At 35.2% G+C, this 15403-nt stretch overlaps 1 protein-coding gene across 1 annotated transcript in view; it reads right to left on the bottom strand.

Moving 5' to 3' along the window:
• Positions 1-686: 686 nt before the first annotated feature.
• The window catches only part of LOC150109959 (ribosomal RNA small subunit methyltransferase NEP1), a 76591-nt gene continuing 61874 nt past the window's right edge, over positions 687-15403 (bottom strand). The window contains exon 6 of the mRNA XM_090416068.1: positions 687-850. Coding sequence (XP_090272194.1) covers positions 737-850 — 114 coding nt within the window. The 3' untranslated portion in view covers positions 687-736. The remainder of the gene's footprint in view (positions 851-15403) is intronic.

The raw sequence follows: 15403 nt of genomic DNA on the forward strand, positions 1-15403 counted from the left end.
TCTGAGTAGTAGCCAATCCCTTAATGCATAACATTATACATATCCCCAAGGAGATATGTTTTGCATTATGGGAGATACTGGGATAGGAGTGTTGTTAGCTTGCACCACCTTTGCTACGAGTTGCCGGTGTTGTACTACCTTACCAGGGCAAGGTAGTACAATACCTACCTTACCCCAGTAAGGTAGTACACCATATTCAGTCCTGAAGATATTTTCAGACGCAAACTTTGTTTGCTCACACTTGGATAAAGGATTAAAGTAAATTTATTATAGTCTAACCAAGTGAAAAATAAACTTTGCGAGTTTATCATCTAGCATGATTTCTATATGTTCTTCATTAACTATTACTCTACCCAATTTTGCATCATCACCAAATAACTGAATATTTCCTATATTATTAATATACAAATTGAATAGAAGTTAAGACGTAGAGAGCCGAGAGGCAGACCACTAGTTACATTCCTTTTCCTAGACTCTACTAATGAATTAATTTCTTCTGATATCTTTCCATCAGACACTCTTACCAAACTATATCCTGCAGTTTTTGTAACAGAATTCTATGAAAAATCATGTCAAATGTCTATGCTTAATATGTTTTGGGCATTCCATTATATACAGAGATCTGTATGCATCAAGAAACCTTTTAATTGGGTAAATGTTGAGTTTGAAACGTCAATCAGCAGTGCTAAATGTGAAGCATAAATATTTTATTTACAACCAAAATACAAATGATGTATCAAAGTACATTCCATGCATCTTCAAATGCAGAACAAAGCTTTGTACACGTCAGTGCTGCAGAGAGAGGATATTCACTAATGGATACTGTTTCTTCAGTATAGTCAACATCAACCTATTAAAAATATAAACAACCATAGACAATATGTATAAATTTTTAAAAAATCTATGCTATCTAGCTGAAGTAACAGAATATCAAAATCAATACAAATAATATTGATATACATATGAAGTACAACAAAATCCAGATAAACATATATCTAAAAGAAGAAAAAAAAATCATGTGCACTAAGCAGTGCACAATACCTAAAAGACTGAAAGAAAAAAAATGATATTTTTAAGTGGGTTGATAACATTGATATTTCCGAAAGCCCACATTTTTAGATTGTTAAACAGTATAGCAAGTAGTACCCATAATGTCGATCACAATCAACTGGTCAACCCCATAAAGATTTTTAGTTGATTACCAAGACTATATTCATACATTCCTCTTAAGACAGCAACTATCAAGCATGAACTTAGTTAAACATTTGTGTAGTAGAATTCAAAGAAAAAAAAGACACTGCTTGCATTCTAATAACACTGTGAAATGTACATCCATTCTCAGAAATAAGTTTACTTGAATAACTCCACTTGATAGACTTACAACTCATATGATATGTTGTATTAAACCCTATTCCACTCCCACTATACAACAGTTTATGAAAAAAGACAAGGTGCACATCTGCCACTTAATAGCAGTCATAATGGTAATGCAAACACATGGTAACTTGTGTTTTCCATTTGCCTATCAGTCAAGCACAGTGTAATAAAAGCCAGTTCATATTCACTGGCTTTTTCTGCCAGTGAATATGAACATAACCACCATATTCACATATGGTGGTTATGTGAATAAAGTTCACATTTATTTTCTTAAAATAAATGATTTGATGTAAACAAAGTTGACTGCAGATGGATATTTATTGGAGAAGTAGACTTTGTGTAAATATCACTGGACACCACAACAAGATTTAAAGAATGTAGAATATGAAGAGTCAAGAATATATGTAGGGAAGCGCTAGCAGTTTTATTAATGACAGCTTGCTGAATACTGAGTAATTCATTGCAAGATTACAGATAAAGAAAGCTCTTTATGAGACTGTCATGAAGCTTATGAGCTGACTAGATGTTCAGAGGAATTTGATTGGTTTGACAGTAATTGAAAATAATTAATTTTATTTAAATTTTATATAATACCATGCGGGCAAGATTAAATAATGCTATTTGTTTACTGTTGGTTGGTTCTTATCACTAGAGCAATATAATTTACTCTAATTTTCTTGAAAATTAAGAGGTGAATAGGATATAACAGTAACCTGTTCAATTTCATAAGTGCATTCGAACTGTATGATAAGCCAAAAAAATAAAAATAATAATAATAATAAAATAAATAAATAAATAATAACAACAAATAAAATAAAGAAAAAAACTAAAATAAAAGAAAGACAGAAAAAACAAACAAACAAAATAATGCAAGAAAAATAAAAAATCCTATCAGAGAAATACCACTACCCAAATTAAATATATCCAAAAACTGAAAAGATTATATTACAGAATTTCAGAAGCAAATAATTTTTTATTTTTATTTCATGAGAAAATTATGATGCCCAGAAACTCTAGTAACGTGACATGACCAATATGCAATAAACGCAAGGAGATCTGACTTATTCATTGATGCATAGAAATTAAATACTTTCCCTTACTTTCAAACCAATTAAATTCCATCTAATATCTATTCACCACATAAATTTCATGGCAACTTCATAATTGGCATTCTCTTTCCTTTTTTTTTTTTGGAAGCTGATGACAAATTACTCAAAATAGCCAGTAATATTAAGCTGAATATGCTTCTTCAAACTGAATTCCTTAAAAAAAAACTACTTTATTATTGTTTTAGTATAGCACTTATGATGTAACCAAAAACAGTATAAGATTTAAAATAATCTAGAAACTGAAGAAACAAGAAATAGCAAGAACAGGTTTTCATGTCATGGGGTCTTTCTTCGGGTAGTTCAATGGAAGTGGCATATGCATCCACAGAACTAGGACAATTGAAGAAATACCCAAGCCATTCTTTGACCAGTTCACAAATTAGTCAATTTCTGGAACAGACAAGTTTCTCTCTCTCTCTTAGAAACTTTGGATTTTCTTGTGAACTCAAGAAAATGGACCATGGAACCCACACTATTTCAGGCACCAAATATAATGTTTTTGGTTTAGCAAGCATGAGATGCCATCTTCACCATATGATTGGTGAAGATGGCAGTTCAGCGGAGACTGAACTGCCCTCTCAGTCTCAAAATGTTAGATAGGACTAAAACAACCTCAACTACTCCCTATAAGTTAATGAAAGGCATTTAGCAGATTTTATGTCCCTGCAGTTAGCCTAGTGGCATTGCAACCATATGCCTGGTGAAGGAGTGTCCTAGGTTCGATTCTCGTCGACTATGTGAGGAGCTTAAGGATCTTCCTCAGCCATAGCCAAGTTAGCCAGTCTTGGGTGCAAACAGCAGGTTTTTTTCTGCCAGTTTATCTGGGGTTTTTCATCCTGTAAGCAGGCAAACCGGACCTGTGAATACACACGGATTACAGCCAGGAACACTGACCCAGCCATAGGCCTGATTTGTCAGCTATGCCGGTTCTGAGCGCAGATAAAATTTGGGAGGATTAAGACGGTGCCGTACCTCCCTGTAAAATGGGGACTCACGGCCGTTGTATTGTCATATGAAATTATTAGCCTTACAGGTTGCCAACTCCTGGAACAGCTTCATTTCCACTAAGCTCTGATATAATCAATAATATTCATTACCATCAAAATGAATATGTACCCTTAAGGTATATGAAAGGTTTACCACTCACCTCTTATCCAACAATCTTCCTCCAAATTAGTCCATTATCTCTCAGGAATCCAATACTGCCGGATCTTATACTTTGGTCATCTCAAGCACTTTAATGGCATCAATCCACCTAAACCGTGATCTTTTTTGGGATCTTTCTTTCAGCTATCCTGGCATCAAATACCTATTTTTGTTTGGTATCCTTTCCTCTCTCATTTTAAGTGACCATATCACTTGAGATTATCTCTGCTCACACATTCCTAAATACTAGCAATGTGAAGTTCCTTCCTAACATTTTTGTTTTCATTATGATTCTGCCACTGATGTCATTAATATCACCTGATGATGTCATTCTGTTCATTAATATCACCTCTGGACTCTAGTTTTTAATCAATTATTTATCGTCTAACTCAACTCTCAGATCCATAGATTCAGACTGGTTTGTACACTGTTGAATTTCTCTCTTATTTCATATACATTTATTCAGCTGGCTCCATTCTCCACCATACCAGTTTTGCTTATTCTGCTGCCTAATTTGCCTTCTTCAATAAAAATTTGTGCCTAAATAGAAATGATTTTTTTTTTTTAAATTTATATTCTTTCAATTATACTTATTTTATTTGTATATATGGAACTTAGGTTTCAGTAATAATAGTTATTGTAAACCCACATACATTTTTGCTCAAGATGTTCAAACTGAATTATATTAACATCTGGGTATGTTGATGCTGTCAGCAGCACCTCAGGAAACTGAAATGTAAGATCAGTAATACCGAGGACAGATAAACAAAATAATTTGACAAAATCTGTTGATAAGATGTTGGTAATGATGCAAGTTTAATTGCAAAGTCTTATATTCTCTTCTTGCGAATATGCATCGGGGAAACAAAATGGAAGCATTTTTTTCGAGAGCTCTACTCCAATGATCTGGGATTTGAACTTCAAAATAACGAGCAGTACTGTAAAATTATCATATATCATCAGCTCACATTCCTGATAGCTTTTCCTATCAGAAACATGGAAAGGTACTCCTGGCTGCATTCTTCTAAGGTATTTTCTACCCAGTTTTATCATATATCACTTCTTTCCCAGATATCCACAATATCCTTATCTTTTGTTTTACATCATTTTTTATAATCTGATTGTTTTTGTGATTGTCCACTTCTTAGCAACCACAAGAATATTTTAGTGCCTTCAGAATATATACTTACTTATACTTATATATACTTATATATATACTTACAGAATATATATATACAGGGGGTGCTTAAGGGTCAAAGCTGTATAACTGAGAGGAGACCTCCACATAGCCTTTAAAGGAATGTGGAGAACCGACCAGGGCTTCTGACCTAATGTCCAATCCTCACCTTCTCGTGGTGCACCCTGTTGGGTATCTACTTTGATACTGAACGAACGAGGAGGGGCTGGCAATTTGGGATTTAGCCGACCAAATTGTATTCTTATTGGTTAAACCAAAATAAAAAATGATGGTACAACATGACAAAATTTCATGCCGGCTGGGGCGTCGCCCGGTTAAACAAGGCCCCCGTTGTTTTCGCCAGGGAACCAGGACGAACAGCGAAAAGTCAGCTACTGGAACAAATCTGAAAACAAACCCCAACTCAACATCACCAGAGTTAAAGATCGGTACTATCAACGTAAGAAGCCTGAATGGCAAAGAAATGGAGCTAGCTGAGGAATTAGATAAGTACCAGATCGACATAATAGGGGTGACTGAAACAAAAAAGACCAAAACCAGTGAGATCTTTCTGAGCAATAAATACAAAATGTTATATTCAGGCAATGACAATCAAGGAAAAGAAGGAGTAGCCATAGTATTCAACACAAAATACGAGGCTAATCTTCTTGAATGGCAGTCAGTCTCAAGTAGAGTAATGTGGGCAAATATGAGAATGGGGAACTGGACAATGAGACTTATTTGTGCCTATGGTCCCACAGAAGGTTCTACTAAGGTAGAAGTGGAGGAATTTTTTGAGGCTTTAGAAAAAGCAACTGACACAATGAAAAAGGAAAAGTTGGTCCTTGTTGGGGATCTAAATAGTAGAGTAGGAAATGATTGTGAGACATACAAAAATATTTTGGGAAAATTTGGAGAAAAGAGCAAAGCTAATAATAATGGCAAATATCTGTTGGATTTCTGCTCAGGACATGGACTGGTTATTACTAACACCATGTTCCAACATAAAAATGTGCACAAATTCACATGGAGAGAAGAGGCAAGGAATAAGAAAAGTCTCATTGACTATGTTATTGTTGATAGTGATGTTTTCTCCCTGGTGCAGGACACCAGAGTGTACAGAGGATTTGAAATTGGAAGTGATCACTATTTAGTCTTGAGTAGGATAAAACTGAATTTCATATTGAAAAGAATAACATGTAAGAAAGTTTTAAAGTGAATAAAAGTTGAGGAACTTTCAGATGTGAACTGTAGACTAAAATACACAAAGCTTATTGAAGAAAAAATGAAAGAGTTTGAGAACAGGAACCAAACCTTGGAGATTCAGTGGCTTGCCTTGAAGAAAACCCTGATTAATTCAGCCAAAGAGGCATGTGGGGAGGTTGTCTGCAAGGATAAAAAAATCAGAGCTCCATGGTGGACACAGGAAGTTAAAGAGGCAGTGAAGGAAAAGAAGAAAGCATATCAAAAGTTCCTGGCAAATAAGTCAGCTTTTACTCTTACAGAATACAGAGACAAATGTAAGAAAGCTAAACAGTGTGTAAAACTAGCTAAACAAAAGTCATGGGAGGACTTTGGCAAGAATATAGAAAATAAATATCAAGAAGGTGGCAAAATATTCTGGAGGTTGTTGAAGAAGCTTAGGAATGGAGGAAAGAGTGCTGTAAAAGGAATTAGAGATGATAAAGGTGACATGAAAACAGGAGAAAAAGATATCCTTGAAGTATGGAGTAATTACTTTGAAAAACTGCTAAATGAAACAAGCAGTGATGACAGCACAGTGATAAAAAACACTGACCAGGAATGCAGTCAGGAATACATATCCATACTTGAAGTAGAAAAAGCCATCAAAGGCTTGAAATGTGGAAAGGCAGCAGGAGTAGATGATATTCGACCAGAAATGCTGAAGTATGGTGGTATAAGAGTCTTACAGTGGCTGCACTGCATAGTTCAGAAAGCCTGGACAGAGGGACGAATTCCCGATGATTGGAGTAGAGCTCTCATAGTACCCATATATAAAAAGGGAAATAAAACTGAATGTGAGAATTACAGAGGTATTTCCCTACTGAGTGTTCCTGGCAAGATCTATGCAAGTATACTTGAGAAACGGTTGAGAAGAATTGTGGAAGAAAAGCTTGGTGAAGAACAAGCTGGATTCAGGCCAAATAGAGGCTGTCAGGATCAGATCTTCACTTTACGACAAATAGTCGAGAAAGCATGGGAATATAACAAAGATCTGTATTTAAGTTTTGTCGATTTGGAAAAGGCATATGACAAGGTGCCAAGAGAGAAGCTATTCAATACGCTGCAGTTATATGGTGTCAATGGGGCATTATATCAAGCAATACTTAGTCTTTATTTGAGTTGTGAGTCAGCAGTTAGAATTGAAGGAAGTACAGGAAGATGGTTCAATGTTAAATCTGGTGTGAGACAAGGATGTACATTATTCCCTCTGTTATTCATTATCTATATGGATCACATTATGAAGGAATGTGGTATTAAACCTGATATCAAAATTGGAGATGTTAATGTCAGCTCTTTGCTTTATGCGGATGATGTTATACTTCTAAATAAATCCGCTACAAGTCTGCAAGATTCTCTGACTAAATTGAATAGCTGTTGTAATAGATATGGTATGAAGGTCAGCAATAAAAAGACAAAGACAATGAAAATAGGCAGAATCATTGAAAATGTCAACTGTGTTGTGAATGGTGAACCTGTGGAACAAGTAAAACATTTCAGCTACTTAGGCACGATTTTTAATGATGATGGTAAATTAAATATAGAAATAGACAACAGAATCAGCAAAGCTGGTATCGTGGGAAGTCAATTGAATAAATTCATATGGAATAAGAAAGAAATTAGTTGGAACACTAAATTAGCTGTATACAAGACTGTGTTCAAACCAATTTTAACTTATGGATCTGAGAGCTGGGTCAGAAGTAAAACACTTGACCAAAGACTAGAGACCGCAGATATGAGAGTCCTGAGAAAGATTAGAGGCGTGAACAGATGGCATCAATGGCAATATCATATTAAAAATGAGGATATTAGGAAAGAACTTGACATTGTCAGCATCCAGGAATGCGTTAGCAGAGCTAATCTCAGATGGTATGGTCACTTAAATAGAATGGGAGAGGAAAGATTAGCAAAACAAGTGTTCTCTGCCAGGTTGGCAGGAAAACGACCCAGAGGAAGACCAAGATATAGGTGGATTGATACGGTACAAAGTGCCTTAGACGATAGAAATATAAGATCTGATAATGTTGGAGTCTTGACAAGTAACAGACTGATTTGGAGGAAAATTGTAGATAGGAAGTTAGTAATGATGTAATTTTTTCATGTAGTACTGTCATATCCTGTACACCCCTTGAGGGTACATGGCAGGAATTTGATGATGATGATGAATATATACTTTCTGTATCATTTCCAAATTCTTTCCATAACTTTTGTTTTGGGCTAATTTTCAGACCAAGGCTGCCCATAAAGTTCTCTTATTTCTCTGAGAGCACATGCTGGCTTAGTCATCAGGAACTAAGTCTGAAAACTAGGTTTCTGCATAGGTTCAAAATTCTGGCAGAAGAATTAGATGAGTACTACTTGTTTGCTTTTCCCAAAATAATATTTGCATATTTCAAACTACAGTTCACATCTGATAGCTATTCAACTGATTAATTTCAAAATTTTAGTGAATGCAATTTCTCTTGTTCTCTGGACACATATCCTCTGCATAGGAATTTCTATAGGTTTTAATGTTGGAAGTCAGACTGACAAAAGAATTAGATAAGTACCACTTGACATAATTGGTATTACCAATACAAAGACAAAAACAGATAGGATCCCTCTAAATAACAACTATAAGATGTTACATTCAGACAACAATACTTGAATCCTACCACAAAGATAATCTTGAATTGCAGACAATTTCAAGCAGAATGATGTAGGCAAGCATCAAAATAGGAAGGTGGATAATGAGACTTATTTGTATATATGGTATTGTGTTTCCACAGAAGGTTGGGCTAAAGGAAGTGGAAGAAATTTTTGATCCAGTGAAAGCAGTTAACATAAAGAGAAGGTAGTGCTTGTAGAGATCTTAACAGTACAGTTAGAAATGAATACCAACATCATAAAAATGTTTGGAAACTTTGAATAAAAGAGAAAAGCTAATAATAATGGTATGTATCTGTTTGATTTTTGTTTAGGACATGGACTAATCATTACTAATACAATATTTCAAAACAAAAATATGCACAACAGCATACATAGGATCTGAAACAGGAGCATCAGCATTTAGTTTTGAGAAAGATAAAAATTAATATCATACTGAAAAGAAAAATATGTACAAAAAGTTTTAAAAATAATCAAAGTAAGCAGCTTTCAGTAGTAAACTGTAGACTGAAACATATTCTAGATCAAGGGTATGTTGAGGACATTATTTGAAACTCCTGTAAGACAGATTCCCCCTCCCTTCTGCAACTGCCATATCTGTTATGTAGGACAGAAAAGTCAATTGAGAAATCTGCCTCAAAGAACATATCAATGATTTAGAAAAGAAACAAGCATATAAGCCATGATTGTCATTTCACGTCACTGAAGAAAAGCATAAAATATTTTGGCAATAAAGAGGCTAGCGAAATGGTATGATGCACAATCCGATGCAGTAAAAACCAAGGTATCATTTAAAACCACCTTGCAACAATGAGCAATGCATATGACATATCAATACTATATTCAACATCTGATTTATGTATAATCAATGTACAGCAGTTATTCATCATTATCAAATTCCTGCAATGTACCCTCAAGAGATCTAAAGGATATGATAGTACTATATGAAAAATTTACATTATTACTAACTTTCTATCTACAATTTTCCTCCAAATCGATCTGTTACTTGTCAAGACTGAAACATTATCAGATCTTATATTTCTATCATCTAAGTCACTTTGTACCATATCAATCCACCTATATCTTGGTCTTCCTCTGGGTCGTTTTTCTGCCAAACTGGCAGAGAACACTTGTTTTGCTAATCTTTTCTCTCCCATTCTATTTAAGTGACCATACCACCTGAGATTAGCTCTGCTAATGCATTCTTGGATGCTGACAATGTCAAGTTCTTTCCTAATATCCTTGTTTTTAATATGATATTGCCATTAATACCATATGTTCGCGCCTCTGATCTTTCTCAGGACTCTCATAGCTGCGGTCTCCAGTCTTTGATAAAGTGTTTCAATTCTGACCCAGATCCCCTTTTCATATATGGGTACTATGAGAGTTCTACTCCAATCATCGGAAATTTGTTCCAATGTCCAGGCTTTCTGAACTATGCAGTGCAGGGCAGCCACTGTAAGACTTTTATAACACCATACTTCAGCATTTCTGGTCGAATATCATCTACTCTGTTGTCTTTCCACATTTCAAGCGTTTGATGGCTTTTTTCTACTTCAAGTATGGATGTGTATTCCTGACTGTATGCCTGTTGAGTGTTTTTTACCACTGTGCTATCACTACTTGTTTCATTTTGCAATTTCTCGACGTAATTACCCCATACTTCAAGGATATCTTGTTCTTCCGTTTTCATGTCACCTTTATCATCTCTAACTTCCTTTACAGCACTCTTTCCTCCATTTTTAAGCTTCTTCAACAACCTCCAGAATATCTTACCACCCTCTTGATATTTATTTTCCTATGTTCTTGCCAAAACTCCTCCCATGACTTTTGTTTAGCTAGTTTTACACAGTATTTAGCTTTCTTACATTTGTCTCTGTATTCTCTAAGAGCACAAGCCGACTTATTTACCAGGAACTTTTGATATGCTTTCTTCTTTTCCTTCAATGAGGGCAAAAACTTCCTGTGTCCAGCATGGAGTTCTGATTTTTCTATCCTTGCAGACAACCTCACCACATGCCTATCTGGCAGAATCAATGAGGGTTTTCTTCAAGGTTTGCCACTGAATCTCCAAGGTTCGGTTCTTGTTCTCAAACGCTTTCATTTTTTCTTCAATAAACTTTGTGTATTTTAGTATACAGTTCACATCTACTCAAATTTTATTCGCTTTAAAACTTTCTTACATATCATTCTTTTCAATATGAAATTCAATTTTATCCTGCTCAAGACTAAATAGTGATCGCTTCCAATTTCAAATCCTCCTGTATACTCTGGTGTCCTGCACCAGGGAGAAAACATCACTATCAACAATAACATAGTCAATGAGACTTTTCTTATTCCTTGCCTCTTCTCTCCATGTGAATTTGTGCACATTTTTATGTTGGAACATGATGTTAGTAATAACCAGTCTATGTCCTGAGCAGAAATCCAACAGGTATTTGCCGTTATTATTAGCTTTGCTCTTTTCTCCAAATTTTCCCAAAATATTTTTGTATGTCTCACAATCATTTCCTATTCTGCTATTTAGATCCCCAAGGATTAACTTTTCCTTTTTCATTGTGTCAGTAACTTTATCTAATGCCTCAAAAAATTCCTCCACTTCTACCTTAGTAGAACCTTCTGTGGGACCATAGGCACAAATAAGTCTCATTGTCCAGTTCCCCATTCTCATATTTGCCCACATCACTCTACTTGAGACTGACTGCCATTCAAGAGCCTCGTATTTCGTGTTGAATACTATGGCTACTCCTTCTTTTCCTTGATTGTCATTGCCTGAATATAACATTTTGTATTTATTGCTCAGAAACATCTCACCAGTTTTTGTCTTTTTTGTTTCAGTCACCCCTATTATGTCGATCTGGTACTTATCTAATTCCTCAGCTAGCTCCATATCTTTGCCATTCAGGCTTCTTATGTTGATAGTACCGATCTTTAACTCTGGTGATGTTTAGTTGGGATGTGCTTTCAGATTTGTTTCAGTAGCTGACTTTTCGCTGTTCGCCCTGGTTCCCTGGCAAAAACAATGGGAGCCTTGTTTAACTGGGCAGCGCTCCAGCCGGCATGAAATTCTGTCATGTTGTACCATCGTTTTGTATTTTGGTTTAAACCTATAAGAATACAATTTGGTCGGCTAAATCCCAAATTTCCATCCCATCCTCGTTCGTTCAGTATCCAGGTAGATACCCAACAGGGTGCACCACGAGAAGTGAGGATTGGATATTAGGTCAGAAGCCCTGGTCAGTTCTTCGGATTCCTTTATAGGCTATGTGGAGGTCTCCTCTCAGTTATATAGTTTGATCCTTAAGCACCCCATAACAGTTATGTTATTAATTTAGAAATTTACCTGCTAAAACCTTCGTTCTATTCACATTTAATTTGAAGACATACATGACAAGATGTACAAAAATAGTAATTAAATAAATATTTTTCTTTCTAATAAATTGTACATGTACCTTCCTAGACAAAATAAATTTCCATTCCCATTTATTGTGTATTTTTTAGAATAATTAGTGTACTTTTGAGTATATTATTGTTTTCTCAAGTTTTATTGTATTTAGTGCATTTACTAATTCTCTATTTATAAACATATTGTTAAATTAAGATAGTTTTAAAAAAATGGTGCCAAAAATCTAGCAGAACAACAGACATAGCATCAAAAGCAAAGGATAAAGAAAAATCTGAAGTACAAAATTTCCAGATTACAAGATATTATTAGACAATCAAACAGGATGTTAGAGAAAGTAAGAAACATTTCTTTACAAAAACTCAGGATAGGAAAAATGAGGAGAATAAGAGGCAGGAAAGTGCAGAAGTTGGTAAGTTATTAATGAATAATAATAATAAGATAAGTGAATTAGAATATACAAAAAAATTACATCACACATCAAGAATATCATCATATTCTTGATGTATTGAATAATTACTTGGAAACAGTTTGAGTATATTATTGAAACAAGCAGTGAAAGCATGGTGATAGAAAATACTCAACAGGAATGTTATCTGAAATATATATCTATACTTGAAGTAGAAAAAAAAATCTATTACAAACACCTGAAATGTGGAGAGGTAGCTGGAGTAGATGACATTTGACCAGTAATGCTAAAATATAATGGTATAAAAAGTTTTACAATGGCTATACTGCATAATTCATAAGGCCTGATCAGAGGGGTCGAATTCCAGATGATTGGAGTAGAGTGCTTATAGTACTCATCTATAAAAAAAGGAATAAAGCTGAATGTGAGAATTACAGGAATTTCTCTATGGAGGCTGCAGGTAAGATTTATGTAAGTATTCTTGATTTATTTAAATTAGGCTGATTTTTAAATATCAACATAATTTAAATAAATATAGTTGTATAAAACTTCCCCAAATATGGAAAACTCTAATATTAATACTTCGAGATCCCAGTTAATATCCTAGGCCACCAGCTGGTGTCTATAGAGAGCATCATCATCATCATCATCAAATTCCAGTCATGTACCCTCAAGGGGGTGTACAGGATATGATAGTACTACATGAAAAAAATTACATCATTACTAACTGCCTATCTACAATTTTCCTCCAAATCACTCTGTTACTTGTCAAGACTCCAACATTATCGAATCTTATATTTCTATCGTCTAAGGCACTTTGTACCGTATCAATCCACCTATACCTTGGTCTTCCTCTGGGTCGTTTTGCTGCCAACCTGGCAGAGAAAACTTGTTTTGCTAATCTTTCCTCGCCTATTCTGTTTAAGTGACCATACCACCTGAGATTAGCTCTGCTAACACATTCCTGGATGCTGACAATGTCAAGTTCTTTCTTAATATCGCCATTGATGCCATCTGTTCATGCCTCTAATCTTTCTCAGGACTCTGATATCTGCGGTATCTAGTCTTTGGTCAAGTGTTTTACTTCTGACCCAGCTCTCAGATCCATAAGTCAAAACTGGTTTGAACACTGTCTTGTATACAGCTAATTTAGTGTTCCGACTAATTTCTCTCTTATTCCATATGAATTTATTCAATTGACTTCCCACCATACCAGCTTTGCTGATTCTGTTGTCTATTTCTTTATTTAATTTACTATCTTCACTAAAAATCGTGCCTAAGTAGCTGAAATGTTTAACTTGTTCCACAGGTTCTCCATTCACAACACAGTTGACATTTTCAATGATTCTGCCTATTTTCATTGTCTTTGTCTTTTTATTACTGTTCTTCATACCATATCTATTACAACAGCTATTCAATTTAGTCAGAGAATCCTGCAGACTTGTAACGGATTTATTTAGAAGTATAACATCATCCACATAAAGCAAAGAGCTGACATTAACATCTCCAATTTTGATATCATGTTTAATACCACTTTCCTTCATAATGTGATCCATATAGATAATGAATAACAGGGAGGATAATGTACATCCTTGTCTCACACCAGATTTAACATTAAACCATCTTCCTGTACTTCCTTCAATTCTAGCTGCTGACTTACAACTCAAATAAAGACTAAGTATTGCTTAATATAATGCCCCATTGACACCATATAACTGCAGCGTATTGAATAGCTTCTTTCTTGGCACCTTATCATATGCCTTTTCCAAATTGACAAAACTTAAATACAGACCTTTGTTATATTCCATGCTTTCTTGACTATTTCTCATAAAGTAAAGATCTGATCCTGACAGCCTCTGTTTGGCCTGAATCCAGCTTGTTCTTCACTAAGCTTTTCTTCCACAATTCTTCTCAACCGTTTTTCAAGTATACTTGCATAAATCTTGCCAGGAACACTCAGTAGGGAAATACCTCTGTAATTCTCACATTCAGTTTTATGTTCCTTTTTATATATGGGTAACTATGAGAGCTCTACTCCACTCATCGGGAATTCGTCCCTCTGTCGAGGCTTTCTGAACTATGCAGTGCAGTGCAGCCACTGTAAGACTTTCATAACACCATACTTCAGCATTTCTGGTCGAATATCATCTACTCTGTTGCCTTTCCACATTTCAAGCCCTTGATGGCTTTTTCTACTTCAAGTATGGATATGTATTCCTGCCTGCATGCCTGGTCAGTGTTTTTTACCACTGTGCTGTCGTCACTGCTTGTTTTATTTAGCAGTTTTTCAAATTACTCCATACTTCAAGGATATCTTTTTCTCCTGTTTTCATGTCACCTTTATCATCTCTAACTCTTTTTACAGCACTCTTTCCTCCATTCCTAAGCTTCTTCAACAACCTTCAGAATATTTTGCCACCTTCTTCATATTTATTTTCTATATTCTTGCCAAAGTCCACCCATGACTTTTGTTTAGCTAGTTTTACACAGTATTTAGCATTCTTGCATTTGTCTCTGTATTCTCTAAGAGCACAAGCTGACTTATTTGACAGGAACTTTTGATATGCTTTCTTCTTTTCCTTCACTGCCTCTTTAACTTCCTGTGTCCACCAGGGAGTTCTGATTTTTTTTATCCTTGCAGACAACCTCACCACATGCCTCTCTGGCAGAATCAATCAATGTTTTCTTCAGAGTTTGCCACTGAATCTATAGAGAATCCACCGAATCTGTCTATAGAGAGTGTCTAACTAATTAGGACTCTAGTCTTTTTTCCATGGAGAACCTGTGGAACAAGTAAAACATTTCAGCTACTTAGGCATGATTTTTACTGAAGATGGTAAATTAAATATAGAAATAGATAACAGAATCAGCAAAGCTGGTATGGTGGGAAGTCA

Source organism: Typopeltis vanoorti, chromosome 1, assembly GCF_054136105.1.
Source record: "Typopeltis vanoorti isolate ZY-2024b chromosome 1, IOZ_Tvanoo_1.0, whole genome shotgun sequence".
Lineage (NCBI taxonomy): Eukaryota > Metazoa > Arthropoda > Arachnida > Uropygi > Thelyphonidae > Typopeltis > Typopeltis vanoorti.